The 26,704-nt window shown below is 41.1% G+C and overlaps 2 protein-coding genes across 4 annotated transcripts; one reads left to right on the forward strand and one right to left on the reverse strand.

Moving 5' to 3' along the window:
* Positions 1-507: 507 nt before the first annotated feature.
* On the forward strand, positions 508-12,425 carry CCZ1 (CCZ1 homolog, vacuolar protein trafficking and biogenesis associated). Its single transcript, XM_063171859.1, has 15 exons — positions 508-663; positions 2,251-2,348; positions 2,472-2,565; positions 2,663-2,737; positions 3,754-3,801; positions 4,066-4,149; positions 5,720-5,895; positions 6,122-6,203; positions 6,358-6,419; positions 6,922-7,033; positions 7,618-7,651; positions 8,006-8,123; positions 9,634-9,792; positions 10,845-10,972; positions 12,077-12,425. The coding sequence occupies exons 1-15, from the start codon at positions 565-567 to the stop codon at positions 12,130-12,132; spliced, it is 1,425 nt and encodes a 474-aa protein (XP_063027929.1). The 5' UTR covers positions 508-564; the 3' UTR covers positions 12,133-12,425.
* Positions 12,419-26,677, reverse strand: LOC134426656 (radial spoke head 10 homolog B-like). 3 transcript variants are annotated; one of them, XM_063171857.1, is made up of 20 exons: positions 26,594-26,677; positions 25,312-25,610; positions 24,511-24,586; positions 24,223-24,291; positions 23,845-24,018; positions 23,236-23,321; positions 22,532-22,646; positions 21,668-21,844; positions 20,857-20,998; positions 20,279-20,400; positions 19,627-19,813; positions 18,824-18,932; positions 18,660-18,739; positions 18,415-18,563; positions 17,518-17,625; positions 16,446-16,619; positions 15,193-15,244; positions 14,580-14,687; positions 13,326-13,521; positions 12,419-12,900 (listed from the first exon to the last, which is right to left on the reverse strand). In XM_063171857.1, the coding sequence occupies exons 2-20, from the start codon at positions 25,578-25,580 to the stop codon at positions 12,654-12,656; spliced, it is 2,640 nt and encodes an 879-aa protein (XP_063027927.1). In that variant the 5' UTR covers positions 25,581-25,610; positions 26,594-26,677; the 3' UTR covers positions 12,419-12,653. The 3 variants fall into 3 exon arrangements, with proteins under 3 accessions (XP_063027927.1, XP_063027926.1, XP_063027928.1); XM_063171856.1 differs by having other exon boundaries at positions 22,532-22,652; XM_063171858.1 differs by lacking the exons at positions 24,511-24,586; positions 26,594-26,677 and having other exon boundaries at positions 22,532-22,652; positions 25,312-25,428.
* Between the last annotated feature and the right edge of the window lie 27 nt (positions 26,678-26,704).

Below are 26,704 nucleotides of genomic sequence, written 5' to 3' on the forward strand. Positions count from 1 at the left end.
ACAGGCAGGCTCCGGCTGAGGGAACGCCGGGCACAGGCTCCGGCTGAGGGAACGCCGGGCACAGGCAGGCTCCGGCTGAGGGAACGCCGGGCACAGGCTCCGGCTGAGGGACGCCGGGCACAGGCTCCGGCTGAGGGAACGCCGGGCACAGGCAGGCTCCGGCTGAGGGAACGCCGGGCACAGGCTCCGGCTGAGGGAACGCCGGGCACAGGCTCCGGCTGAGGGAACGCCGGGCACAGGCTCCGGCTGAGGGAACGCCGGGCACAGGCTCCGGCTGAGGGAACGCCGGGTACAGGCTCCGGCTGAGGGAACGCCGGGCACAGGCAGGCTCCTGCTGAGGGAACGCCGGGCACGAGCTCCCTCTCCCGCCGTTCCCGCGGCCGCCGTTGGGGGCGCTGCGGGGCTCCCGGGCCGGGCGCGCTTCCCGGCCGCCGCTGCGCTTCCGGGGCGCGGAGGCGGAACCGCGGCCGGGCCGGGGCCGCTGGAAGCGCGGCGGGGCCGGTGCCGCGGCGGCCTCGGGCCGATCCCCGATGGTGTCTGGCGGCTGCTGGCCCCAGGCTCAGGATGGCGGCGGCGGGGGCGGCCGGCCAGGAGAAGCAGCTCGCTCCGACCCTTCTCAGTTTCTTCATCTACAACCCCAAGCTGGGGCCCAAAGAGGGAGAGGTACCCGGGGGATGTTGCGCCCGGGGATGCGGGGAAGGCGCGGCGGTCCCTCCGTGCCCGAGGCCGGGCCGCAGCGTGTGCGGGCTCGGCGCTGTCCCTGCGGAGCGGCCCCGCACAAAGGCGGTCGCAGCTGCGGCTTTCCCGGCCCGCGGCCGCCGCATCCGTACCGGGCATTTGGGTACCCGCGGGGCTGGGTACGACTGCCGCCCCCATTGGGGTCTGGCACTGCCTCACACCGAAAAGAAACAGTAACCAGAGGTGTTGTCAGCAGCCCGGCGTATGTTGTAAATGGGGAGCTGGACAGTCAGCAACTGTTTTGCTGATGCTTTAACTTTGTCTAAAAATCTTTCTCGACGTAGCTACAATATGGTAGAAAGGTTACTGTTTAACTTAGTTACAGTGAAGTTACTGCTAGTGTTTATTCGCCAGTGTGTCCCTTAGTAAGGAGAGTCAGGAAGCTCTGGTCTCTCGCTTTAGGTGACAGCGTGTTGTGTGGTTCAGCTTTAATAGTTCCTGAACAGAGCAGTACTTACGCAGAGCAGTGACAGGCTGAGGAGGCTGAGCCTGCCCCCAGCACTCTCCGGGTGACTCCGGCCCGGGGGAAGCTGTTTGTTCCGCTGGAGGATGAGGCGCTGTCCCGAGGGAGCCCAGCGAGCTGGGGACGGGGCCGGCAGGAACCTCTGGAGCTCAGCACAGCCCCGTGTGTGGGGTGGAATGATCTGGCTCACCGAGGCAGGTCGGGTGGACTGGCTGGGAGCAGCTCTGCAAAACAGGATCAGTCTGTGAACAACAGGTCCTACGTGAATCAGCAGTGAGCGCTTGTGGCTGTGGGAGGGAGGGAGGGTGGCTCAGCAGGTCCAGCCAAGCCAATGCTTCCCCTCTGGCCAGCACAGTGGCTGCTGTGCTCTTCCAGGGATTCCCAGAGTAGGAAAAATACTGGCAAACTGAAATAGCCTAGTGGAGAAGCCCTGAGTGAGTGAGTCAGTCAGGGGGTGCAGTCTGTGGGGTACCAGAGGAGCCTTTGATAACTGCATTTGTGCATTCTGGAGGAGAGACAGTGTGGAAAGGGGGCAGAGGGCAGTCTCTGCCTCAAGGAAAGCAGTAGATGATGGAGTTTGGTTCTTGAAGTGAAAGAATGAGGATGGATGGAGGGAAATTCTGATGAGATAGAAAAAAAAATTCTTCAAGGTGAAGTTGAGAGCAGAGCTGGAAAGTTGTGGGATTCCCATCTCTGGAGGTATTGAACACATGACTGGACAAGGCCTGGGGCAATCTGAGCTCCCTTTGAAGCTTGTCATGCTTTGAGCTGGCTTTGAAGCTTGCCTTGCTTTGAACAGGCCCAGAAGTAACTGGGGCCTGTGATATCAATAGCCTTCAATTTACAAAGCCCTTTGACATATCATGGGATGTTTGACTGCTTAAGTGTGCTTAATATATCTTTTATCCATTATTACAGAAATCCATTTTGGTACAAAATAAAATTCTGCCTATGTTATTAAGGGATTAAAAAAACAAACAAACCATGAACTCAATATTCTTTGATTTTGTTAAAATGCATTTGCTTGGCTTCTTTTTTTCAAATTTTAGGAAGAAAAGAAGATTCTCTTCTATCATCCAAATGAAGTAGAAAAGAATGAAAAAATTAGAAATGTGGGGCTGTGTGAAGCTATAGTACAGTTCACAAGGTAGGAAGTCTGATGGCATGGGTGATTGTTTTGGCACAAGCACTGTATTTTAAATATCTCAGTTATATGTCTTCTTGTGAGTGTGTATAAATATCTATATCTACTTATATGTTTTCTTTCCAGGACCTTTAGCCCAACAAAACCTGCAAAATCCCTACATACCCAGAAGAACAGACAGTTTTTCCATGAACCTGAAGAAAACTTCTGGATGGTCATGGTACTTATGCACGTGATATGCATATTCCTAAAGCACCATCCTGCAAGGTTCTCAAGGCATTCTGCATTGTCTCATACCAGCCTGTTCCACTTCCTAGGTTGTACGGAATCCCATCATAGAGAAACACAAAGATGGAAAGCCAGTCTATGAATATCAGGAAGAAGAATTGCTGGTAATAATGAATTTTCCTTTTTTTTAATGAGTTATGTTGTATTTTTGAGAGTACTTCCATCCAGAAATATCTTAGTTTAATTCTTCTTGAACTGCTGTTAAATTGATTTTTATATATCTATATCTATCTTCATAAATGGAAAAAGGGCAAAGTACTTTTCAGTGAAGTTTAAAGAAGAGGACAAAATAGAGAATTATCCAGAGAACAGTTCAAGATCATTCAATAAACACTGGTGAAATATTCAGCTGAGACTTTTAGCTTGAAATAGGTGAATATTTCTTAGGATCTGTTTGTTTAATTAAGTTCTTAAATCTCTGTATTTTTATTAGGTGCCAGTATACATGTCATTACTTTCTTAAGACTGCTAGTAATATTTACTAGTCTGGAAAACCAAAAAAGCTCATAACTGTGATGGGATTTCTTGTCCAAGCTGCAGAATCATTATGTCTGTTGAATTGTATACAGGAAGGGTATTTGGCAGGGTGGGATAATAATTAAAAAGCTGGTTGGTCATCCTGCCCCTGTTCATTACAGTGTGCATTACTTTTGTTCCTCTCTGTGTCCTAAGAAAAGGATTGGAGTCCTAGGGACTCTATTTTGCCAGATAAAATGATCTCTTTTTGTTCTGGGTTAAGATCTCAGCCCCATAAAACCTGCTGTAGTGTCCCACATTCTTCAGCCTTTGATTTGGATGAAGAGGATCATCAGAAAGAGGATCATTTTCACTGACCACTGGCCTCAGGGAAGGGCACTGTTTGTAATCCTTGGCATGAGTTCTGAAGGTGCTTTTGGTACTAAATGTGATGGAGGAAGGGACTCCCTTTATTGAAATCATACTTTATAAATACAGAGACATTTCTAGATGCTGAGTGACAATGCCATTTAGCTTTTCAGAGCTTGATTTCTCTGATTTGTGTCTTTGCTGGCTCTTTGCAAACACGTGTTATGTGTAGCTCAGCCAAAATACTTGTAATTCTGCCTCTGCTCCTACTGATGTGCTGCTCTCTTTCCTGCAGGACAAGGTTTATAGTTCAGTCCTCCAGCAGTGCTACAGCATGTACAAGGTAGGGCTAACTCTGGGGGCTCAAGGCCTTTTACAGACAAGAGCATGAGATACTTCAATCACACAAAAATTCTTGCTTCTGCTGCCATTAATACCTGGACTCTGCAAATCTAAGTGTTTTTTCAGTAAAGAAGGGATACATTTGAATTGATTTGGAGTATGTTAAGGAATGGGAGTTATGTTGTAATCCATATTCATAACCAAGTTAAAAGAAATTTCTATGAACGATTACCCAATTAACTGATTATTTTCTCTTTAAACTTAGCTTTTCAATGGCACATTCCTGAGAGCCATGGAAGATGGGGGTGTGAAAGTGCTAAAGGAGAGACTAGAGAAATTCTTCCATCGGGTAAGACCTCATTTTTCAGGCACATACTGTGATTCTGCACTGGAAATAAAACCCAAAAAAAGAAAAAGTGGCAGCAATGTGACTATAAAACACAGGCAGTGGAAAAGATGTAGAGTCAACACAAAGTGTGTGGTTACTCACTTTGTCAAATACTTCCTGCTTTTTCTGACAGAGTGGGGTTCTTTCAGTGGAGTTGAACCACAAGCGTGGTTATGACTTGATGGAACAACTTAACTGTTGGATCTTTTTTTCTGATGGAATTGTGTTCCTTCTTTCAAAGTTCTGCTTTAATGTTTGAATTGGTTACTGTGATAACAGTTTGTACAGACCTATTTGAGTGACTGTTGAAGATTCATTGAGCTTAGAAGGAATTTGGGGAGGTCATCCAGTTCAGCCTCCTACTCAAGGGTAACACTGAATTTAAACTCTCCTGCCCAGTGCTTTGGGTGGTTGAGACCTGAAAACATCCAGGGGTGGAGATTCCACAACCTGCATGCTTAAAGTCCTTTCATACTGTGAAATAGTAAATAGATGAATTTTTTAACTCCTCCACTCTACTCCACCCACTATGTGGAATTAGTAGCCAATCCTAAGAAGGCTTCAGGAAATATTGCATGCATTGTAAGTAGTCTTCAGAATGTTATTTAATAGCTGATGTTTTAGTGAAAGGATAAAAGGCAAAACCTATTTTTCACATAAAGTAACTGACTGAGTAGTCTCATCTGGCACAATTTTGAGTTCCTACATGAGAAGTTTCATCACACTTGAAAAGTGCCTGCTCCCATTTTTCTTGTTTGCAAGACACCCTGTTGGTCTGTATTTCTTGTGGGCATTCAATAATGTGAAGTGACTGTAGAGGGAGCCATTGGATAAAGCATCTTCCACAGACCACTTGACAGAGCATTTGAAATCTCTTGCTAAAGATTACAGTCTATCAAGAAAGTGAATAATGGAAATTATTTATTCCATTACACATTGAAAGCATCTGTGCCTATTTCTACAACTGGATCTGAAATTAAATATCAGTAAGATAGGCTTTGCTTGCTTATACTCTCAAAAGATCTTGAACTTTCCTTAAAAGCTGTTCTCATAATGATTAAATAAAAGCAAAGTGATGCCTGGAATCCCATTCATGCACTCACACATGGAATCACAGAGTGGTGTGGGTTGGAAGGTACCCCTAAAGGTCATCTAGGCCAGCCCCCTGCTATGAGCAGACATCTTCAACCAGATCAGGTTACTCAGAGCTTTGTCCAGCCTGGCTGTGAATGTTTCCAGGGATGGGGCAGTCACCACCTCTCTGGGCAAGCTGTGCCAGTGTGTGAGCACCCTCATTGTAAAACACTTTCTCATGTCTAACCTAAATTGAGCTTCCTTCAGTCCAAATACAAACCTTTATAAAAAGTCTGTCCCGACATGAACGAGTGTGTCAGACAAATAGCACTGGAAGGAGTGGATTTTTCTTTGATTTTTAGTCCAGATTGTTGGGGATTAGACTCAAATTTGTCCTTTAAATCTACACCTTGGCAGTTTTCTGAATTCTAAAAGCCAACTGTCGTTGTTCTCTCAGTACTTGCAGACACTGCACTTACAGTCTTGTGATCTGCTGGATGTGTTTTGTGGAATCAGCTTCTTTCCACTGGATAAAATGACTTACTTGAAAATCCAGTCATTTATAAACAGGATGGAAGAAAGCCTGAATATAGTCAAGTACACTGCATTTCTCTACAATGACCAGCTTATCTGGTAGGTACTTCAGTTATTCTTTTGTGTTTCTTCAATTTCTAGTCCTATGAGTAAGTGCCATTATAGGGAAGCTTTTAAATTAGTGACAGAGTTGATGAAAATGAGAAAACATGAGTCAGGCTGCCATTCAGTAAGAATGGCATTGGTCTGAGCTAGTTAGAGGAAAATGTGTGATCTGAACTGCAGCACAAACATAATTTGCTTCTTTTTCCCCACCATGTTCTAGGAGTGGACTGGAGCAAGATGACATGAGAATTTTGTACAAATATCTCACGACATCTCTGTTTCCAAGGCACATGGAGCCTGAGGTAGCTGGGCTGGGGGTTTTGAGGGGCAAGGTAGTTGGGTGGTTTTGGTATTTTGTTCCTGTTTATCTGGTACTAAAGGCTAAAATACCGAAGAGAAATCTCTCTTCTCTCTGTCTCTAAGCTGTTTTTCCCTGTATGTTCTTTTCCCCCTCAGTTAGCAGGAAGAGATTCTCCAATACGTGCTGAAATGCCAGGGAATCTCCAACACTATGGAAGGTAGGTCTTGTTTTACTGCCACCATCTACTGCTTCTTCCCCCCAGGCAAAGCATTTGGGAGGAGTGTGTGTGTTTTGAGTATATATTCCACACACAGTTCATTCCTGAGGGTGACACAATTGTTGCTGCAATGTAAAACTTCACCCTTGGAAAAAAGAGAAAATGCTTCATTAACAGTACTGCAGATTTATTTTTCTTCCCATTGTTCTTAATGCACTGTGTGACAAATTTGGGAATTGTTCCAGTAATTTCTTTTCAGTCAAGCTCTCCAGCCAAAGGTGTAGTTTAATCTAGGATTTATCTATTTGTTCTTCTTCTGCACTCTGCATGTCAGTGAGGAATTCTGTACTTAACCAAGTGGGCAACATTATTTTGCATAATTGTGGGTTTGGACATCCTTAATCATGAGAACTCCTAATTGCAAGTTTGGAGAACATCTGTTAAATTCAAAAATCTGAAATACAAGTATTCATCACATCTGACCTGTTGAATTATTTTCTAGGTTTCTTACTGGACCTTTAAATCTGAATGATCCAGAAACAAAATGCCGTTTCCCCAAAATATTTGTTAACACTGATGACACCTACGAAGAGCTTCACTTAATTGTTTATAAGGTATTACAATTTCCTCTGCAATTACTCCTCAGAATTAGGAATCATTGTGCAGTGAAGGTGACAATGATGTGAAATATTTAGGAATTGTATAGAAAGGTGTACTATAAGAGACAGAAAACTGGCATTTCTAGCAACAAGCTTTAAAGCTTGAATCCTCTTCTCCCCTCTCCTGTACCCTGTACAAAACAAACAATTATTTTGTTTTATTCAAACAAAATACCAGCCTTTAGTTGCTTTAGGTGATTTCATGCCTTGCTTTATATGGGATTAATCAATAAAACAAAAAATTTTTTGTTCTTACCTTAAATGGGAGATTCTTGCAGGTATCTTTGTATAAAGTGCATTTTTACCAAGTTTTATCTTTCCCCTACAACTTAAGCAGTTAATTGAATTTTAAAATCATAGCTGAATTTTAAAATCATAGCTAACCTGTGTTGTGCAGGACTGCAAAAAGGTTATCCTATTGAAGTGTTACCTTTAAAAAGGATTTTAAAATCTCTTCTCACCTGTGTGCGACCTCTCTGAAGTATTGTCATTTATTTGACTCTGTTGTAAATGGCTTTTTTGCTTTTGTTTTGTTCCAGGCAATGAGTGCTGCTGTCTGCTTTATGATTGATGGCAAGTACCTATTAGCATCAATTATTTGCCAAGACTTTTCTATGTAAAATACTTTGACATGCAGCTTGTTTTACTCTTAAAAAATACACATATTAATTTGTTATTTGAGTCCCTTTTTTGTGAGTGCTTTTATCAGTCTTTTATCTTTGTTCCAGTGGTTCAAGTAACTCATTTTACACAATAAAATGACTAAACACTGCTTCACTTAGCCATATTCAAATTCACCTCTGAGGTTTGAATTGTGGGAGAAATTTGTCCTTGGACTCTCACTGATGTTTTAAGAAAACAACTGCAGAAAGTGTACCTTCAGCTGTGGGAAGAGAATCTCACCTCTGCCTTTTCTCTGCCTGGCAGCTTCAATTCCACCCACACTGGAGTTCTGCAGAAAACTGGACAGCATTGTTGGGCCTCAGCTCACGGTGTTGGCATCAGACATATGTGAACAATACAACATCAACAAGAGAATATCAGGGTTTGTACCACACTTCTTTTCCTCATTAGTTGGTGAAATTTAGATTAAATGAACCCCTTAAATAATGAGCCCAAATTTTGAAAGCGTTAATGGTGTACTTAAAGCAATGCTTGTCTACTTTTCTGCATCTTAAGTGTTTATAAATGCATGTTATTGCATATCTGGGTCTCCCTGAAGTAACAATAGGTGTTACTAATTTAGGAACAAATGTTTATTGTCTGGCTGAAATGGCAATTTTAGTGAGTAAGTTATTGGGTTGCAGTGGAAGCTTTACTGTTGAGGACTTTTCCAGAATTACTGCTTCTTGAAGTGTTGCCATGTATAGTAGGTGAGGAAGAAAGGTCTTTTATTTTCCTATTTTGCAGGACTAAGGTAATTACTTGAGGGGCAAAAAACAGTCAAAAGAAAAAGGATGCTAACGCTTTAGAAAATATCCTTCACTTAGAACTAGAGCTGACTTGCAATAAAATTGCATTTATTTTTTGATAGATTTATTAGTTAGGAAGCAAGAGCAGTATCCCATATGGCAATATAAAAGGATTCAGCCAAAGATAGGTGTGTGAGTGAACTCAGTCAGTGGTACCATCCCAAATCAGCAAAACTGCACAGGATAGAATAGGGTGTGCTTGAAATTGTGCCAATCTACTAAATCATTAAACTTGGGGTTTTTAGATGTCATCTGGGACTGGCTTTGGCAGCTTTAACTCTTTAAAAGTTTAATGCCACGGTGTCCTGGAAACATGATACAGTTCCTTGACACTAATGCATGTGGGTGACAGAGAGCAGGGGTATCTGGTTGTTTGCTAAGGTGAGCAGTGTCATCACAGTATCTTCTGCTTCTAAATAATGCATTGCCTCAAGTACCAGTTGCTGCAGCCAGTTTTTGGTCAGTCTGAATGTGTTGTGACTTCTACAAAAAATTACAGCTCTAGGTTTTTAATATTAACTTCATAAAAGAGGAAATGGAGGGAGACTGCCAAGGCAGGAGTTTGAAAATAGTCTCTTGCTTGGCCCACACAAATGATGTGGGGGTAAATCTAATTGCCTGGATCAAGAAAGAGTTTGTTCTCTTGGTTGTAATAAGTAACAAAAACATGAATAGAAGATGACTTACTGCTCAAATTAAAGACCCAGGATCCATTCAAATCAGCTTTGACTGGCATAAGGGAGAGCAGCAGGAACAAAATGGGGCCAGGAAAAAACAGCTCATTAGAAAAATGCAAATTAATTACTATTCTGAAGTGGGGCAAGGCCTTCAGACTCCCCTGTGTGTGTTTGCTGGCAGCCTGAGTGGCAGAAGGGGAAATACTGGCTGGTTCTGCAGGCTTGGTTGTCTTCTGTTTTTTTAAACTGTGTTAAAATGAACTTCAATCCCACAAGTCTCTTCAGTGTGAAGAGAAGTCCAGGCTGTGTAAGTTCTGCACTGGCTCACTACCCATTCTCTGGGAAGCCTGTGCTTAAAGAGCATCTTGGTATTCACAAATCACTTTTTCTTTTTAAATCTTCCTAGGGCTGAGAAGGAACCTCAGTTTAAGTTTATCTATTTCAATCACATGAACCTGGCAGAGAAAAGCACCATTCACATGAGGAAAACCCCCAGTGTATCACTTGCATCTGTTCACCCTGACCTCATGAAGATTCTGGGTGACATCAACAGTGACTTCTCCAGGTAATGCCTGACTGTTAAATAGTCTGAAACTCCTCCTGTCAAGCAGATTTTTTTTCTTTGCAAAGGAGTGGCCCTTTCCAGTCTTTTTGTTGATGGCTGGCTATTCATGTTTGGTATTTTGTGCTGCTTAGAAGTAGTCCATGTTAAAAAAAAATAACAAACTTCTAGTGTCCTTTTAAACAAAAAATTAAAAAAGGGCCAGGGCCTCTATCAAAGAAAGTATCTCATCTATTGGAGGCTTCAGAGTAGTCATAGAAAATGGGATGGGAAGCACAAGAGTCTGTCTAATCTGGGAAAGCAGTGTAAAGGACAGGGACACCTGCTTCTGCATGTGTCACCTGCCCTGACACAGCTGGTGGCTTCTAGGGGTGAGACAAAGGATGAAATGCAAACCTTGCAGTTACTGCAGCCCTGCTGACAGAGAAGATAATGCCTTTAGTCAGTGGGTGTCATGCTGCAAGGTAGGAGAGACCCTCTGTCAGTACAAAAGTTAAAGAACATGACAGTGCTGAATGATTGGGATGCCCCTAACTCCAATTAGAACAAGCTGTTTCCCCACTATGCTTAAGGACAAGGTTTCCATTTTTCTATAAATGAAGAAAGTGTGTTTTATGATATTATGGAAGTACTGGGTTGTGACAGCTTTATAGCAGATATCCAGTTGTTGAGCACAGTTTAGGTCTAGGTGTAACAGTTCTGGGAAAGCTTAGTATCACCAACCATCTCCAGCTTTCAGTGTTTGGTCCCTGTGCAGCAAATCCTCATTCTGTGAAGTGTGTCCTTACCAGAAGGGAGGGGAGGTGCTTTCTTCAGTGTTTTCACTGCAGTGCTTGGCTAATGAAAAAAATTACTGATTGACACATTTGGGCACGTCCTGAGCAGCCATTTCTGAAGCCTTCAACCTGGACTGAATGATGGCCAAGGTAGAACTGGTGTTTTCTTTGATACTGCACAACCACAATTTCTGACATTGAGCTGTCCTAACAATTGCAGATAAAGTTGTTGAAGATGATCTTGCTGCCACCTTCTTTACTTTTTACAAATTCTTTCAGAGTTGATGAAGACGAGGAAATTATTGTGAAGGCAATGAGTGATTACTGGGTAGTTGGGAAAAAGTCTGACCAGCGAGAACTCTATGTTATTTTGAATCAAAAAAATGTAAATCTGATTGAAGTTAATGGTAAGGATTGTTTCTTATTACCTTTAAATACAGTTACTCCTAAAATGTGTCCCTAGAGAAGTAATACAGCCCATCTCATGAGGAGTCTAGAGAGGGACTGATCTTTGATGGAGCTGCTGAGTTTGCCTAAGGTTTTAGTCTGCCTACTCCCAGCTGTGAAAGGACAGCATAAATATTCAGCAGGCATTTTTAATTATTAATCAGTCATTCTTCCTCCTTCAAATAATAGAGAGCAGCACTGTGAGCTTAGTTTAGGCATAATTTTAAAAGTGTATTACAGCTGAGAGATGAATTTATTTACATCTGTTTGTCAGTGATGCAGGGTTAGTTACTCACACATCGTGGCTGTCCTGTCAGTGATCCCCATCCATCACTCTCTTGTTTCTAACGTGGTTTTGAGAATGATTTACTGGGACTAAGAGGGAGAATTAACATTAAGATGCAATAGGCATTTACATTGCTATTTCTGTAAAAATCTGTTTGAATCTTGCAGCAATGCTAGGGCTCTCCATTCTAACAGGAGGCAATGTGCTCCTGTTAGCACATCCTTCCCTTAGACAATGGGAAAGAATTCCTACCTTGCAGGACCAAAGCCCAGCAGCATTTTAAAAAGAGGAATGAGCTGTGTAACTTGGCAATCTCTCTGTAACTGTATTTCAGCATCAAACCTACCACAGAGAAACAGTGAGTGAGTGTTTCTGTGCCTGATAAACCTAGGAAGTTTATCAGTCTACCAAATAACACAAAGCAAAAGTTTTGCAGACTTGATTTACTGTAACAGAATATCCTAATTCCTCCTTTCTCTGAAAAAGGGGTTATCATATACTTCCCTTAACTTCATGTTAAGCCAAGTCTGCTGCTGTTGCAGTGTTTGATGAGAGGCCCAGCATTTACACTTAAACCACTTTCAGCCAGTGGGAGACATCAGACTTGACTTTCTCCTACTGAAGAGAGAGTAATATTAAGTGTGTTTCTAAATTAGAAACTTCCAGGACTTTTTCTGTTTGAGTTTTATATTCTCCATGACAATCCCCAGGGCTTTTCTTGAGGAGGTTTCTGTAAAATACAAGACTGATGGGGCTTTTTTTGGTTTTTTTTTAACAGAAGAAGTGAAGAAACTTTGTGCAACACAGTTTAATAATATTTTCTTCTTGGATTGATCTGCAAAGGGCTGATTTATTGAAGATGTCAATGTCAGGCACTTGTTCAACATGAGAAGTTATTAGTCATATTATTGACTGGAATAATGACAATAGTAAAGCAATACTTGCTTTGTAAGAATCAAAATTTCTACTAAAATCTGTAAACTCTGACCATAAAATTTTTAAATTTTAAAAATGTTTATGTCCAAACTAATTAAAAACCAGTCTGAACTCATCTGTACCATTCCATTCTGATATGTTATGTGAATATTTTGCTGAAAAATAAAACTAATAATTGTTACACTTTAGAAGCATCTGTGTTCATTTGCATTGTGTAATTTCCTGCTAGTTTACCCAAAACTGGTGTAAAAGGCTGCTCCTCTGAAAGCAGCAAGTCTTGTGCACACAGTTGAGCCATTCTTACAGCTTCCTACAACTGTGGGTCTTCTGGGGCTGTTTTGGTTTGGTTTTGTTTTTTTTTTTTTTTTCCTTATTGGAAGAGGACTTGCTTGAAGCTTCAGCAGTTCCCAGCAGAGGATTTATTTCTTTTTCTTTCTGTCAGCAGTTGCCTTGGTAGCTGTGGGTGCTGCCTTAGCCTCACTGCCTCGTGAGCTTTTTGTTGGTGAGGGTTCTCTCTTGGAGACCTCTTTTTTCAGCTGGAGATTTCTCCAGTAGAGCAGTGTCTCCCAAGATGATGAGGCTTCTTCACTGAGCCTGACACTCTCCTGTAAAGCAATTGCTTCTTGCTTTCTTGCCTCTTCTTCTTCTTCTTTTTCAGCAATAAGTCTGCATGAACAAAATTTGAATTTAAGGTACTGTAAGAGAAGGGACAAAGGTTTCCACTGGCTAAACAACTGCAGCTCTAGTCAGAGTATGAGCAGCATAAACTGCCACAGTGTAGAGAAGCAGAAAGTCTCTAATAACCCCCTCAAGTCCAAATATGTCTTAACTGCCTTTGCACAGAGCAAGAACCAAGTGCCAGGAAATACCAGAGCTAAGTTTGTAACTTGAAAGCAGCCTGGATTTGTTACCCCAGCCAGGGGCAGAAAGCACATGAGTTACATTCTGTATGTTACCAATGAAACCTGTGTGAGTCTGTTTGCCAGCTACAGTAAGCTATATTACTTTCTTGAACACACTTCTCATTTTCAATTATTTTGCTAGTGGAAAAGAAAGGATAACAGTACTGCCAGACAAGATTCAACACTCACCTTTTCAGCTCCTCAGCCTGGATCTTTCTCAGCTCAGCTAATTCAGCATCTTGGGGTTTTTTTTCTTTTATTTTATCTCTCAGCACTATTTCACGCTCAAAAGCAGGGAACAACTTAGTTGTGAAAAAGATTTCCACCTGACACATCCAGAAACTGCACAGCTCCTTTTGTTCATCTTTATCTTCTTTTGGTTCATCTGCAAGATGTAAATTAAACATGTTTATTTAGCAGGGCACTTCTATTTCAAATGTGTTTTGGACTACAATATTTCAGCTCTGACACTGCAAAGGGAAGGTCTGGCCTCTGCATGGCACAGAGGATGAAAGGTGTGAGACACTTGGAACTGAATGGGGGGGGCTTCAGTGACCTGGCCCTGGGAATGGCACAAAAAGACAATGAACTCTCCCCTTTAATCCTGTGCTAAGAGTCTGCTGCAGTAACCTGATGACAGTTCAGTATCTGTGCCTCCTGTGCACGGGGGAAGGGATGGACAAACATGAGCAGCTGAAAGAACAGAGGGTGTGCCAGTGTCCCTTGTCATGTCAGGGAACAGGCCAGGCCCAGCTGATGGGCCCTGAACAGAACTCAGCCGTGTAACATTTCACCAATCAGATTTCAGCTAAAGAGCTGATGACTGCACAAAGATCCTTGTCTACCTCTGTCCTTGGATTTGAGTTCTGTAGCAGCAGAAAACATTAAACAAATACAAAAACCAACCCAGATGAGATCTGCTAATGAGCTGGAAGGAAGATGGTACAGAAAACTACAACCCTCAACGTTTCAAAGTGCTCTTACTGAACATCTCTCCTGCCTGAACGTTGGCCTGTCCTAACATAAGGCATCTTATCCCAGCTAGTGGTGGTGCACCATTAATAATTCTTATTTTAAGTAGAAGCAGCAGGACATGGCAGTAATACATTTTATTTGTCCAAGACACTCCACAGACAGGCTTGCATCTTGAGCTTCTCATAGAGTAAATACAAATTACAGCTTATAGATGTCCTGCAAATAAAATGTAGCATTTTGAAACTGGGGAAACTTTGTGAGCCAGTACTTAAATATCTTATTTAATTTTGAAGTTTTATTTTATTTTTTAAAATATTTTAAATATTTTTAAAATCTTCCTCCAGAATTAATGCTCATTTACTGCCCTCTTGTGACAAGCTGAAATCTGCCTATACAAATAAAACTTCACAATTCAAGAGCTACAAGAGATTTATGTGTCTAAGTCCTAAAACAGTAGGATTGTTTTACCTATCAATTCCTTTTCTGGATAGGAATCTTCTTCTTTTACATCCTTGTTTGGCATTGACCCATCATCTTTGCTTTCTCCAGGAGTTACAGGAAATGAAAGAAGAGTTTCTGATATTGCAAAGAAAGAAAATTAAAATTTCTCAACCTTTAATCCTGTGCATGAAATTCCAAGTTTGATCTTCAGCACAAACAAATACAGGTTGTCATCTGCCCTGAAAGTCAGACCTGTGGTTAAAATACTTCTGAAATTATGAAAAGTTTGTCTCTAATGAAGGCACAATGCAGAGTTCAAGTTCCTGTTTCCATGCCCACATGAGTGGACAGAACAGGATAAATTAAAAAAAAGTATTTTTAATGAAAAAATGATAGCTTCTAATTAAAAAGCATAGAAAATTTAGAGATTCCAACTTAGCCAGCCATCTGTGTACAGCAGGCATGGAAGGCTAAACTTAAACTTTGTCATAATTGCCAAACTGAATGGAGCTGCCCTCTGTGACTGCAATACATCACCTGTTTCCATGAGCAGCTCCTGGTTAATTTTTTGAAAGTTGCAGAAAAAGTGAATCTCCTCAAGCCACTTTATGGTTTTATAGTCACTTTATACAGTACTCACCCAGCAGAGAAGGTTGAGGAGCAGGCTCTGTGTCTTCACCAGGTCTCTGTGGCTGGCAAGAAGTTTTAAACTCAGTTACTGAATGTCTGGGCCTTTGTTCAAATCCCAAAGTGAAATCCCAAGTCCCTTTGAGTTGTGCAAATTCCCATCTCCAAAGCATTCTGCCAGCCAAATGCATCCTGCCATCATGCTTATCTCAAGATATTTCTATTGCAGGAGTGTTTCACCTTTTCAAGTATTTCCAGGTAACACTTTCCCTTCCATACCAGCCAGGCCAGCAGGATTATCCTATTTCAGAGCTCGGGAAAGACAGCACTAGAGAAAATGAAAGCTCCTGTTCTTTGAGCTGTTCTCTGTTCTTACATGTTGCTCTACATATTGTTCATCTATTGTTCATCTGCTCCTGAGTGCAGAGCTCAGCTGCCTGGGAAATGTCATCATTTATGTCTGTACCAATTATACTTCTGCTGCACCAATGAAATGTAACACAAGAAACATTTTAGCCTCAGAACATTTAAATTAAGGTTTTCTTTTTCTTTTTTTTTTTACTATTTTAAGTGGACCACTTCACTGTGCAACTGTGCCACTGCTTGCAGTGATGCTGCAAGGGAATGGGTGCACAGGGTGGGAACAACTGGCTAAAGAATGGGAAGTGGTGGTGTACAGTGGCACAGAGGCTGTGAAATTATGTTTGTGAATACTCCTTGAATTAATAAAAATACTTTCATCTTGTGCATAATTCCAAATAATAACAATTCTAATTCATGTCTTCAACTACTCTGTATACACAAATTACACCAGTGTCACAGGCAGCATCTCACAACCTACAAAATCCTTATTCTGAAGTTTAGCAAAAAGAAAAAGAGGACAGCTCAACTGTGGGCAAACAGCAAGGCTTGCTACACACAACAGCTGGCATAAAAATGCCATTTTTACAGGACAATTTTAGACATTCAGCTTAATGCAGAAGAGACAAATCTTTCACCAGCCAACCAATCTGTCAGTTCTCCTTCAGAAGTACTCTATGTGTATTTTCAGTTATCTAGGAAAATGTGCAAATGTGTTAAAACTGTCTACACTGATGTTAAAATTTAAGGTACCAACAAAGAGAAAAAGCAGAAAGACCCAATCAAGAATTCATTTATGCAAAAAGGGAGAGTGGTTTCCATGGTCAGGAAACAGAACATTTTCAGGGCCTGACTTCACTCTCTCAGTGGACACAACAACATTGAACAGGTCTGCATCTGCTTTACCTGGGGTGGAGCCTGTTCTGTGAGAGACACAGCTGAGGTTTCATTGGGGACCTCCTTGATTTCAAAGCTACTTCTTTTCTTATTATCTTCAGCTTCTTTCTTCAGGACCATATCCTCAGTAACATACACCAATGCACATTCAAGAAGAGATTCAAAAAATTCCAGAAAAACCATCTAGAGTAAAACAAAGGCAGTGGTAAATTAGTTAATTTTTACAAAATCTCTTCATTAACAGGCCTATGTACCTGAGCAAGCAAAGAACTCAGAAGTGGCAGTGAAGTCCCCCTGGCTTCATTCATCTAGTCAAACATCCCTTTGTCTGAAGAAAAACTGAAAACAGACAAAGCTTATAATATTCAGGAGAGGATATGATGTGTTACACTTTATACAAGTCATATTGAGCTGAAGCACTGCACTGATTTTTGTTCTATCTGGAGCTATGAGAAATTTCTCTAACAAGTAACTCACAACTACAGCTGTTACCTAACACATCATATTTTAATTGCATGGGATGCTGCTAGAAACCTTGAGTGGGTTTATAATGGATTCCTTAGTAAGACTTCCACTGTGTGTTCAGTTTATCAGATCCTGTTTAAAACAAATTCAGTTATGCTATTTACAAGAGGCTGTTGCTAAGTAAGAGTTAATTCTTTAAGGGTGAAAACTCTCTGTACTAGGCCAGTTCTCAGGTAGCACAAGTCTTCTTCAGTCACTGAGGTGGCAGCACCTCACATGTCACTAATCAGGTTTCTTGCATCACCAGATTTTCAGGATCAGTGGGTTCACATCTTAATTACTGATCCACCTTGCCAGCCCCAGTGCAGTGACCAATCCCTCTGTGATCACTGCATATCCACAGTGTCAGGCACTCCCCAAGGACAGAACTGTCACTACCAGCACTCCACTGCAAAGGGGATTTCCCTGCATGGATTATGGCACTTCTAAGACCTTTCTGAGTGGTCAAGTATGCTGAGACTGGGCTAACATGAGAAAAACTGCATCTGCAGCAGTTCTTAAAAGCAATTTTAACTGTTCCTGTAGCAATGAACTATGTTTTAATTTCCATACACACCTCCAGCTCCAGGTTGACACCATAGATGTCAGGTACAGAGGCACCAACTTTGACAAGTATTTCCAGAACTATTGGAGCAGTTAATTGTTCACTGAGAAGTTTAAAATCCTGGGTAAGAATAAATATCACACGTTAACAGCACTTAAGGCATGCCCCACATGGACCTAATCTACCTCCCTTTCAAGCCTTTGCCAAAATTTCTAGTGGCTTCAAATGATACTTCCACTTTTGTAATTAACAGCAGAAATTCTAGTCCTATTGAAGCCAATGGGAATTTTCCCTAGACTGCAAAAGCAGTGTTACAAAAGAACTTGAGAAAGTTCATACACAAAAATACAAAAAAATTACAGTTTTGCCATCCAATTTTTTCTTCATGAAAAAATTGCTCAGATTTATAAAGTGAAGCACCCCAACCCTAGGCATAGCAGGGGGAATTGTTCTCTACCTTCATAGTAATCTTGATCTGTCCCCAAATTACTGAATTTTAGTAAAGAATCTCATGCTCCTCTTGTAGTAAATACATTATTGAAATGGTTTATGGTGTTATTTCAATAGCTGTCAGTCTTTGACTTCTAACAATAGGACATGCTCATATACACATTTTATGGATGGGGCAGAGGGAGACACAGTGAGGATCAGAAAAATATTTATATTCCCTTAAACACATCTGTCTAGGATTTGATAAGAGTAAAAAATTACAATTCAAATCTTTAAAAAGTGCATAAATAACAGTAGAACAACTGTTCCTTTACAGCTCCTTGGACAGTTTGCACAAATAACTTCACTCCCAACTTTTCAACTAAGCAGAAGCCACAGGGACTATTTTAAAAGGTTCATATAAACTGAACAAAGAAAGCACATCTAATCACACAAAACAGAACAAAATGAGATTATTACATCCAACATCCAGAGGAATTGCCTCAGCTTCACTGTGGAGTCAAATGGAGGTGTGGGACATTGTCTACAAAAATCTCCATATATTTCCCAGCATTTCTCAAGGTAGTTCATGGCAAAAGCTGAGAATTCTCCACCAGAATATAAGATACCTAAAATGAATTGGGAAAAAAAGACATTAACAATAAAACTGCAATGCATATGATACTAATTAATGAATTCTGCAGAGAAGAAATAGCATTGCTTACCTTGGACACAACAGGCAGAGGGCAGAACATTCCTGGACATCATTTCTAAGAAACACTTCTGCAGATGAGGAACTTCATCTCTACAGTTGAAACAAAAACTCTCTTGTCTGGGAAGATTCAAACTGATTACATTGAAATAAATTTCACTAAAAGATGAAACTTACTTGCACTTTTCATGATAGATATGAAATGCCAGGTGAACAAGGTAGCATACAAATGTTCTGAACAGTACTATATCACTTGGATCATGGATGTCCTTAGGCGATTGATCACCTGGAAAAATTTTAGAAAAACAAATTACTACTGTTTATACTGTACTGTATATTAAAATGCTTATAGGCATATTGATTTGTCAGCCCTTCTTATCCTCTCCATCTGCACCCCTCACAGTGTAACAACACTCCCAGAAATCTCACACCAGATAATGCAGCACTTCCAAACAAGTTTCAAGGGAGAACTGTCCACCTATAGCTGCATCTTGGACAATTCTCTTTCTAGAAATGCATCCACTCAGCATATACAGAAATAAAAGGGGATTCAAAGTTGGAGTTAAACCCTTCACATACTAAGGACAGTGCAGGTCCAAAGGGATTTGATTGATGAACTGGCTCTATGGAAGACCAAAAAATACTACATGCAAACCAAAGTTAAGAACACTGAAAAAAAAAAAAAATTTTCTCCTACTTCTCTCTCAAAATTCTCTCACTCTCTCTTAAACAGTAATGGCAGGACCAGGGGTGAATACATATTTTGAACAGATGGATCTTCAGTGCAATTTTTTGTGTCGTATTTTATTTTGTATTTTCTCGCCTAAGGACCAGAAGTGCCCAGGGAAGTGTAAATTGATCCACTGAGAACTCACAGGCACAGAGGAACTGACTCAGGACCACAACTCCCAGAGCTGAGCTGCCAGGAGAACTCGCCCTCCAACCCTGCACAGCTTACCCTGCTCACCAGGAGTACAAACCTCTCAACACTCGATCTATTTCAGCCAGAGTCACGGAGCAGAGATGAAAATTGCAGTCCTTCAGAAACCTCCAAAACTGCAGCATAGTCATGTTGCAAGTGTTGTCACAAGAAGTACAGCCCAAGGTACAGTAGAAGTAGTAGGCTCTTCTCAATTTTGAAATATGCCTCAACACAGCCAGTTCTACCTAAATAAAGCAGGAGATGTTTTCAGCATCATCTCAAAGCAAGAAGAGACCAGTTTGTATTGATTCTGTAACTGGGCAGATAATTATTTGACCTTGTAACTTTGCATATCCCTGGCCAAGAGTTCACAAAAGCATTACTCAAAAGTAATGCTTCAACTCAGAGGGTTTTGGTGACTGATACAAACCAATCATCCTCTATCAGCAGACAAACCTCAGAGTAGCTAAGGCTGGTTGCTCCATTCCCTTCCAGCTATGTTAGCCTATTTTTAATTGGCCTTTTTTAGTGGAAGCTCAGAAGAGGCAATATTGTCTATTCATTCTTTTTGCTTTTCTGTTTTCATGGCTTTCAGATTTTCAAATAATTGTTTAATGGAAATCATTACTTTAACACCAATAAATCAGAAATAAAATAGTATGGAAAACAATACAGAGGAAAACTGAAAGTATCAAACAGTAGACTTATACTTTTTGTGATTCATTCTCTCTGTCTTCCCTTGGGAAGAAGGCAAGCAGTGATGATACATCCAAATCAAGATCTGATCCCAGAACAGAAATCTTTCCCAAGGCATTAACGACTGCGGTCCTTTCTATCAAACAAATAAAGTAATTAGAACAAACTAAAACAAAGCTCAATATACACACACAGAAAAACAAAGTGTGTATTATTCCTTCTTATATTACTGACTTGGAACAATAGATTCCTTCACAGTAAGAAGTAGAGATTTCACAACCAACAGCAGAACAACTGAAGAGCAATTCTGTCAAATGAACTCCCTAACCAAAAGAAAATGCAGACATTAAAAAAGCTGTGAAACTTTCACACAACAGTTCCACTCATTACAAGATGTGGTGTGGATGTGCCACTTCACTCCATGTCACTCACAGAAACACAGCAAGGAAGCAAAAGCCATGACTCCCATTTCTATCTAAATTCTTTGAGGAAATATGTCTGGTCTTTGAGTATGTACAAACAATCTCCTATTGTACTAAAATGGAACAACAAAATGTGAAGTAAGTAAAATTTGTTTTGTTAAGCTGCTCACTAGTGCCAAAATTCTTTCTTGGGCTGGTGGCTCTCCGGTTCTTGGCCTTCACAGCAGAGCCTTGACGAGGAGGCCTTTCCACAGCACGATCATTCTCAAACTCTCCTTCCAAACAAACACCACTCTTGAAGACAAAGATGCCCTACAGATAGATTAATTATAATATAAATGTAAAATAAGGATTTATAAAAGCCCCAAACTGCTAATTCTCTCAGTCAAATTTCCTTTTCAGAATCTTGGCTAAAATGCAATATATGAAATAAAATACAACAAAATAATTTTTCCTACTGTCTTTTATAATGCATTTTGTCATCTATTAAATAGGTACACTGTTGGGATAAAGGACTGACTATATATCTGTTTGATTTTGAAAAGTATTTTTCCCCCATACAGAAAGACTTGTTTGTACTCCTTAGATGCATATATGGCACTCCACTCAGAGCTTTTTCAAAAGTCTGTTTTATGAGAGGTTTTAAGAACTTCTTTGTGCAAGGACAGCTTGAAATCCATTAGCTCACAGTGGAAGTGTGAAATTCTGACCAACCACTGCAAAACTCAAGATGCACCTATTGAACTGAACATCTCCACAGTGAAATATATGTCTTTGTATACCCAAAATATATCTAATCACAGAGTCAGCCTGTGTCCTTGGAAGGACTCCAGCTGCTTTCAGTGGAGTCTCTGCCCTTTGTATGAGGATTCCATCCACACTGCAAACTGAATGTAGTTTGCTGTACAGAAATCTAGAGATCCACTCATCCAGAGCAGGACAGTTTGCTCTGCTGCTATCTGTAGTTCTGCCAATACTCACCTTGCCATGCTTCTTGTTATGTGCCCATTCTCCACTGTACATTGTTCCATCAGAATAAAGAAATGTCCCATGGCCATGGCGCTCCCCTCTCACAAAATTCCCCGCATATTCATTCCACAGAGAATACTTAGACAAGTCCATTCTCTTAAAAAACCATGTGTGCATGCCAGAACCGTGCTGGAAAAAAAAATGTGTGCTTAAAAAATAGATCCAGACTTTGGCAGACTCTGAAATAAAATCCCCCAGCTGATGGCTGCAGCGCCTCAAAGCAGGGACAGAAGGAGATCCTACAACGGTGCATGGGAGAAGCACCCAGAGGATGCACTGCATCAACACATACTTGAGCAAGCTCTACCAGGGACTCCTAAATTTTAAGCAGAGTGAAAAGACAGAGCAAGTAACCCACCTTCTTTTTGAAACAGAATAATAAATGGAAGGAACTGAAAATGCCACAAAATTGTCTCCCATCATAAAACTTTTCCAAGAGGGAACAGTGTGGTCTAGTATTTTACAGGTGACACAGAAATAAATGCCACATATACCTACTGCTGAAGTCATAGCTCAAGCTAAGTCACAAACACTTCTTTAACGTTTTTTTTTAATTGAAAAAAGTTTCTATTTTCCACTAGGGAATGAAATTTTGATTTTATAAGACTAAATCAAAATCCCTTAACAATTTGAATATTGCTAACATAAGAATCAATTTACAATAAAGAACATGGTTTTTTATCTCAACTAGCAAACTCAACTGGCAAAAATCATACAAAGCTCCTTTGATATTGCACAAAACTCCCTATTTAGCTTTCCAATAGAGTAGTGGACAGATGCTGAACTAAAGAAGGGTTTCTGGGGAAGAAGTTATACCTGCAGGCCACACTCCCACTCTCCTTCATACTCTTGGTTATCTGCCAGCCATATCATTTTTCCATGTCCATGTCGTAGATTTTGCTTCCACTGACCAAAATATGTATTTCCAGATCTGTAGCTGCAAAAAAACAATAAAAGTTAATTCATACTAAATTCTGTGCTGATGTTATGGAAGATTTATGTGAAACCTCAATGCTAATAAATTTATAATTTATTAAGGTTAAATATAAATATTAAATTGAAAATTAACTCACTATGACATGGACAGAGGTTTTATTGTAGCCACTTTATACCTCCTATTCTTAATTTTCAAATCACTCAAAGTATTAACCAGCCCTTTTTCCCAAAAATTCTTTGCCATAGCTATTAACAATATTTGTTTATATATAATACTACAGATAAGTCATTTATTCATAAGGCAGCCTTATCTGCTCAAATCAATCAAGTGTGTTTGTTTATCAGTGCTGAATTGTGGTTTACCAAAGCTGATTTGGGACTTTGTCTTAAGCTATTTTTTTGTGTAAATGGTCAGTAGAAATAAAAATAAACTTCCAAAGGTCTGTCTTGTTATCATAAAGCACTTTGTACATTTTTTTATTCAACTGCAGAAAGTACATACTACTATGAAATGACAGCATTTGTATCCACTTTAAATAAAAACAAAAACTGTTGAGGGTAAGAAGAAGTGCTATCATATTTACCGTCTGAATCCCCATCCTTCTCTGACATTGTTTACCCAATCACCTGCATACCAGGAGGTCTGTTCCTGATCATAATAAATTTTACCCTGAAACAAAGAGCACAGTCACTTTAAACACCTAAATATTCATCTACCTGAATAAAACACCACATACAAATTATATGACACTTGTAATCACATTCTAATACTTAGGGTCACTTTGACTCACTGTACTGAAAGCAGATGAAGGGATAGAATTAAATAAAGAAAGCAAGCTCTTTTGATTAACATTAGGTGAGACCTTAGAAAGCACCAAATGTTCAAAAGAAAAATCCTATTACATTACATCAAAGTCTACCATTTTTTCAAACCTCTTGGAAATACTTTAAGAGAGCTAACCCTGGCATCTTAACTACAGTACTCAGTCTGAGGTAGATAAGTTTTCTGACCCATTCAGTCTTTTCCTTCCAACAGTATGGCTACAGTATTAACTGTATTCACAACCTCACAAAAGCTCCCTAGGAAAAACAAACCTCTACACAGCATAACACCATGCAACAGAGCAAAACCTTTGCACAGTAACACTTGCTGTTCCTGAAGGAGCCCATGCTCTCATTTAGTTCTTACTGACCTTTCCATGTCTTTTGCCATTGCACCAAAAACCAGCGTAAAAAATGGGATGAGTACCACTCCTGAAAACTCCATATCCATGCCTAAGTCCATCTTGGATTGATCCTTCATAAACAGTGCCATCACTCCAGGTATAACGGCCACAATGCGTGGGCACATTCTTAACAAATGTTCCCTGAAAGATTAAATGACAACATTCAAATCTAAGACTCTGTTTCCCAACCTTCTGGGACAAGTCAGGCTTGTAACTGAAATCACTGCCGCAGCTCTGCATTTTCCACTTCCACTTTACCAATTACTGCAACTTATCTACTTTCCTTCAATTTGCACATCTAACTGCGTGGAACTGTGCTCAGTTATAACTTAAATTGTACTTTACCTCATACTTCACTCCATCAGCCCATGTGTAAGTCCCTTCTCCATTCATACGCCCTTTGGAAAACAGACCCTTCAAAATGAAGAGAATAGCATCACTTGCAGATTTATTTACTCTTACCCCAGCTGAAGCCTACAGTGACTGTAAGATTTTAAAAGAATTAACTCCCCTCCAACTACTAGTTTCAAATCAAGAGTTTTAATGCCAGAAACTAAACAGAGCTTTCAATGCTTCTCAGTGCTCCTGAGAGAGAACTTACTCTGCTAATTCTTAATAAACTTATACACTTACCTTGTATGTATTTCCTCCCTCAAAACATATAAATCCTTCGCCCTCATAGAATTCATTAACTTGTTCACCTTCATAGCTACAAAGAAACCAAACTAAAGATGAAGATTTCAAGTCACTGTCAATAGATCTAAATCACATAAACAACCATACAATCACATAAATGATCATAAATGACCTTTGATTTACCATGGTCTACACACAGGTCAGCTGATGCACCTTGTGTAGAACAATGAACAACAAGAAAATTTTCAATTTTTTGAAACTTCCTTGTAACATTCCACATCATTGTTGTGTTGCCTCAGACCCATAATTCCTTCAATTAAGAAAAAACCTCACATTGGTAGTATTCTCTACCTTACAGTCAGGCATGCTGGTATATGACACATTAGATATAAACATCATATTGAAATACAAAAGGATTTTGTTAACATTGCCATTCACCTGCTTCCTCAGTTTAGGACATTCTGAAGAGATATGAGCAGCTTTAAGCATTAAAAGGCAGCAACAACTAACATTACATGACATATTTTCCTTCATCAGTTATCTGTATACTTTAACAAAACTTCACTTAAGGTGAACAAGCTAAAAGAATGAGGGTTTTGGCAGGCAGAGAGCACCAGCAGCACTCTAGGATGCAGGAAGGCAGCAGAATTGCACATGTACATCTCCTAAGGTGCCACTGCTACTAGGTCTGCATAACCTGATTCTCTGCCACAAATCAGTGTTTGTATGACACTGGCTACAGCAGAGATACTTAAATGAGAGTTCTTGACTTCACTGCTGTATGTGTAACAAGTGTACCTTTCAACAATCACTTGAGCAAGAAGAGGCTCTTCGTGGAACAGGGGAACAGGCGGGACTGGTGGCTCCTCTGCCACTGGCTCTTCATCTGGTGCCTCTGGAATTGCTGGAGTTTCTTCACCCAATGAGTCACTTGGCAAATCTCCCAGAGTTGTTAAGCTGCTATCAGTTGGGGTACCTAGAGATTCTTCTGACTTCTCAGCAGCTGACTTCTTACCATCTTTCTTAGCATCTTTCTTCTTGCCATCTTTCTTCTTGCCTTTTATCATAGCTACTGAATTGTCTCAGTGTGTACTTCCCTTATGAAAAAAGAAAATTTATTTCTGTCTAATGTACATGTTTTTAACCTATAAACTAGTTAAATAACCTAAAACACAGATGACTACCAAAAAAAAACAAACCACCAACCAACTCAAAAACCCCCAAAACGCCCGTATTTCTGTGATTAATATAAATGCATGTATTAAAGCAATCTCTGTAACAGCAATTCCTCAAGCCAGTGGTGTCAGCTTGTGGCAGGCAGGCCACAAGGTTAACAGGGAGCAATGTCTGTGAATTACCTCCAAGTCTTCCATCAAAACCACTGTAATGGAAGTGTTATCAGTAGACCTGCTTTTGCCACATGGAGATCTCCATCTTTACCCAATTTTTAGCTATTAATTACATTGAAAAGTTGAAAGCCGTTTCTCAAACATATGCATTCGGCAAGTTCTGGGAAGTTACACCTGCACTACTATTATTGATTTAATTTGCTTTCAAGTTATGAGTTGCAGACTGAACGACAGCACAGCATAACCACCACATCTTGCAGTTATTTTGCCAGTTGAGAGCTACCTGAAGGTTACAGGACTGCCTGCACAGCTGCAATGTTCACAGCCGGGTGTCACCGCTTGGTAGTGCAAGAACCCAACCTGCGAGTGCCGCAGCGGCGAGGCCGGGCAGGAACTGCCCCAACCGGCACCGGCACCCGAGAGGGGAACGGCGAGGCCGGGCCGGGCCTGAGCCCTTACCGAGCCCGGTCTGAGGGGCAGCGGGGCCGAGCCGGGGTCGAGCCCTTACCGAGCCCTGTCTGAGGGGCAGGGGGATCAGGCCGGTACCGAGCCCTGTCTGAGGGGCAGCGGGACCGGGCCGGTACCGAGCCCTGTCTGAGGGGCAGCGGGACCGGGCCGGTACCGAGCTCTTACCGAGCCCTGTGTGAGGGGCAGCAGGGCCGGGCCGGCGCCGAGCCCTTACCGAGCCCTGTCTGAGGGGCAGCGGGACCGGGCCGGTACCGAGCCCTTACCGAGCCCTGTGTGAGGGACACCGGTACGGAGCCGGTGCCGGGCCCCTCTCTCCCGCGCAGGCGCAGTGCGAGGCGCTGCCGTAGCCATAACAACGCGGTCGCCGCGGGCCC

This window comes from Melospiza melodia, chromosome 18 (assembly GCF_035770615.1).
Source record: "Melospiza melodia melodia isolate bMelMel2 chromosome 18, bMelMel2.pri, whole genome shotgun sequence".
Classification (NCBI taxonomy): Eukaryota; Metazoa; Chordata; class Aves; order Passeriformes; family Passerellidae; genus Melospiza; species Melospiza melodia.

Bases quoted from the DNA above. Each gene is read 5' to 3' on its own strand.
- LOC134426656 (XM_063171856.1), bottom strand. From the start codon at position 25,580: ATGATAAAAGGCAAGAAGAAAGATGGCAAGAAGAAAGATGCTAAGAAA. The intron at 20,999-21,667 runs GTGAGTATTGGC...ATCTATCTGTAG, and splicing joins ATAACAAGAAGCATGGCAAG to GGCATCTTTGTCTTCAAGAG. The intron at 16,620-17,517 runs GTGTGTATGGAA...GTTTTACTCTAG, and splicing joins GTGTCAACCTGGAGCTGGAG to ATGGTTTTTCTGGAATTTTT.
- CCZ1 (XM_063171859.1), top strand. From the start codon at position 565: ATGGCGGCGGCGGGGGCGGCCGGCCAGGAGAAGCAGCTCGCTCCGACC. The intron at 2,738-3,753 runs GTAATAATGAAT...TCTTTCCTGCAG, and splicing joins ATCAGGAAGAAGAATTGCTG to GACAAGGTTTATAGTTCAGT. The intron at 3,802-4,065 runs GTAGGGCTAACT...CTTTAAACTTAG, and splicing joins AGTGCTACAGCATGTACAAG to CTTTTCAATGGCACATTCCT.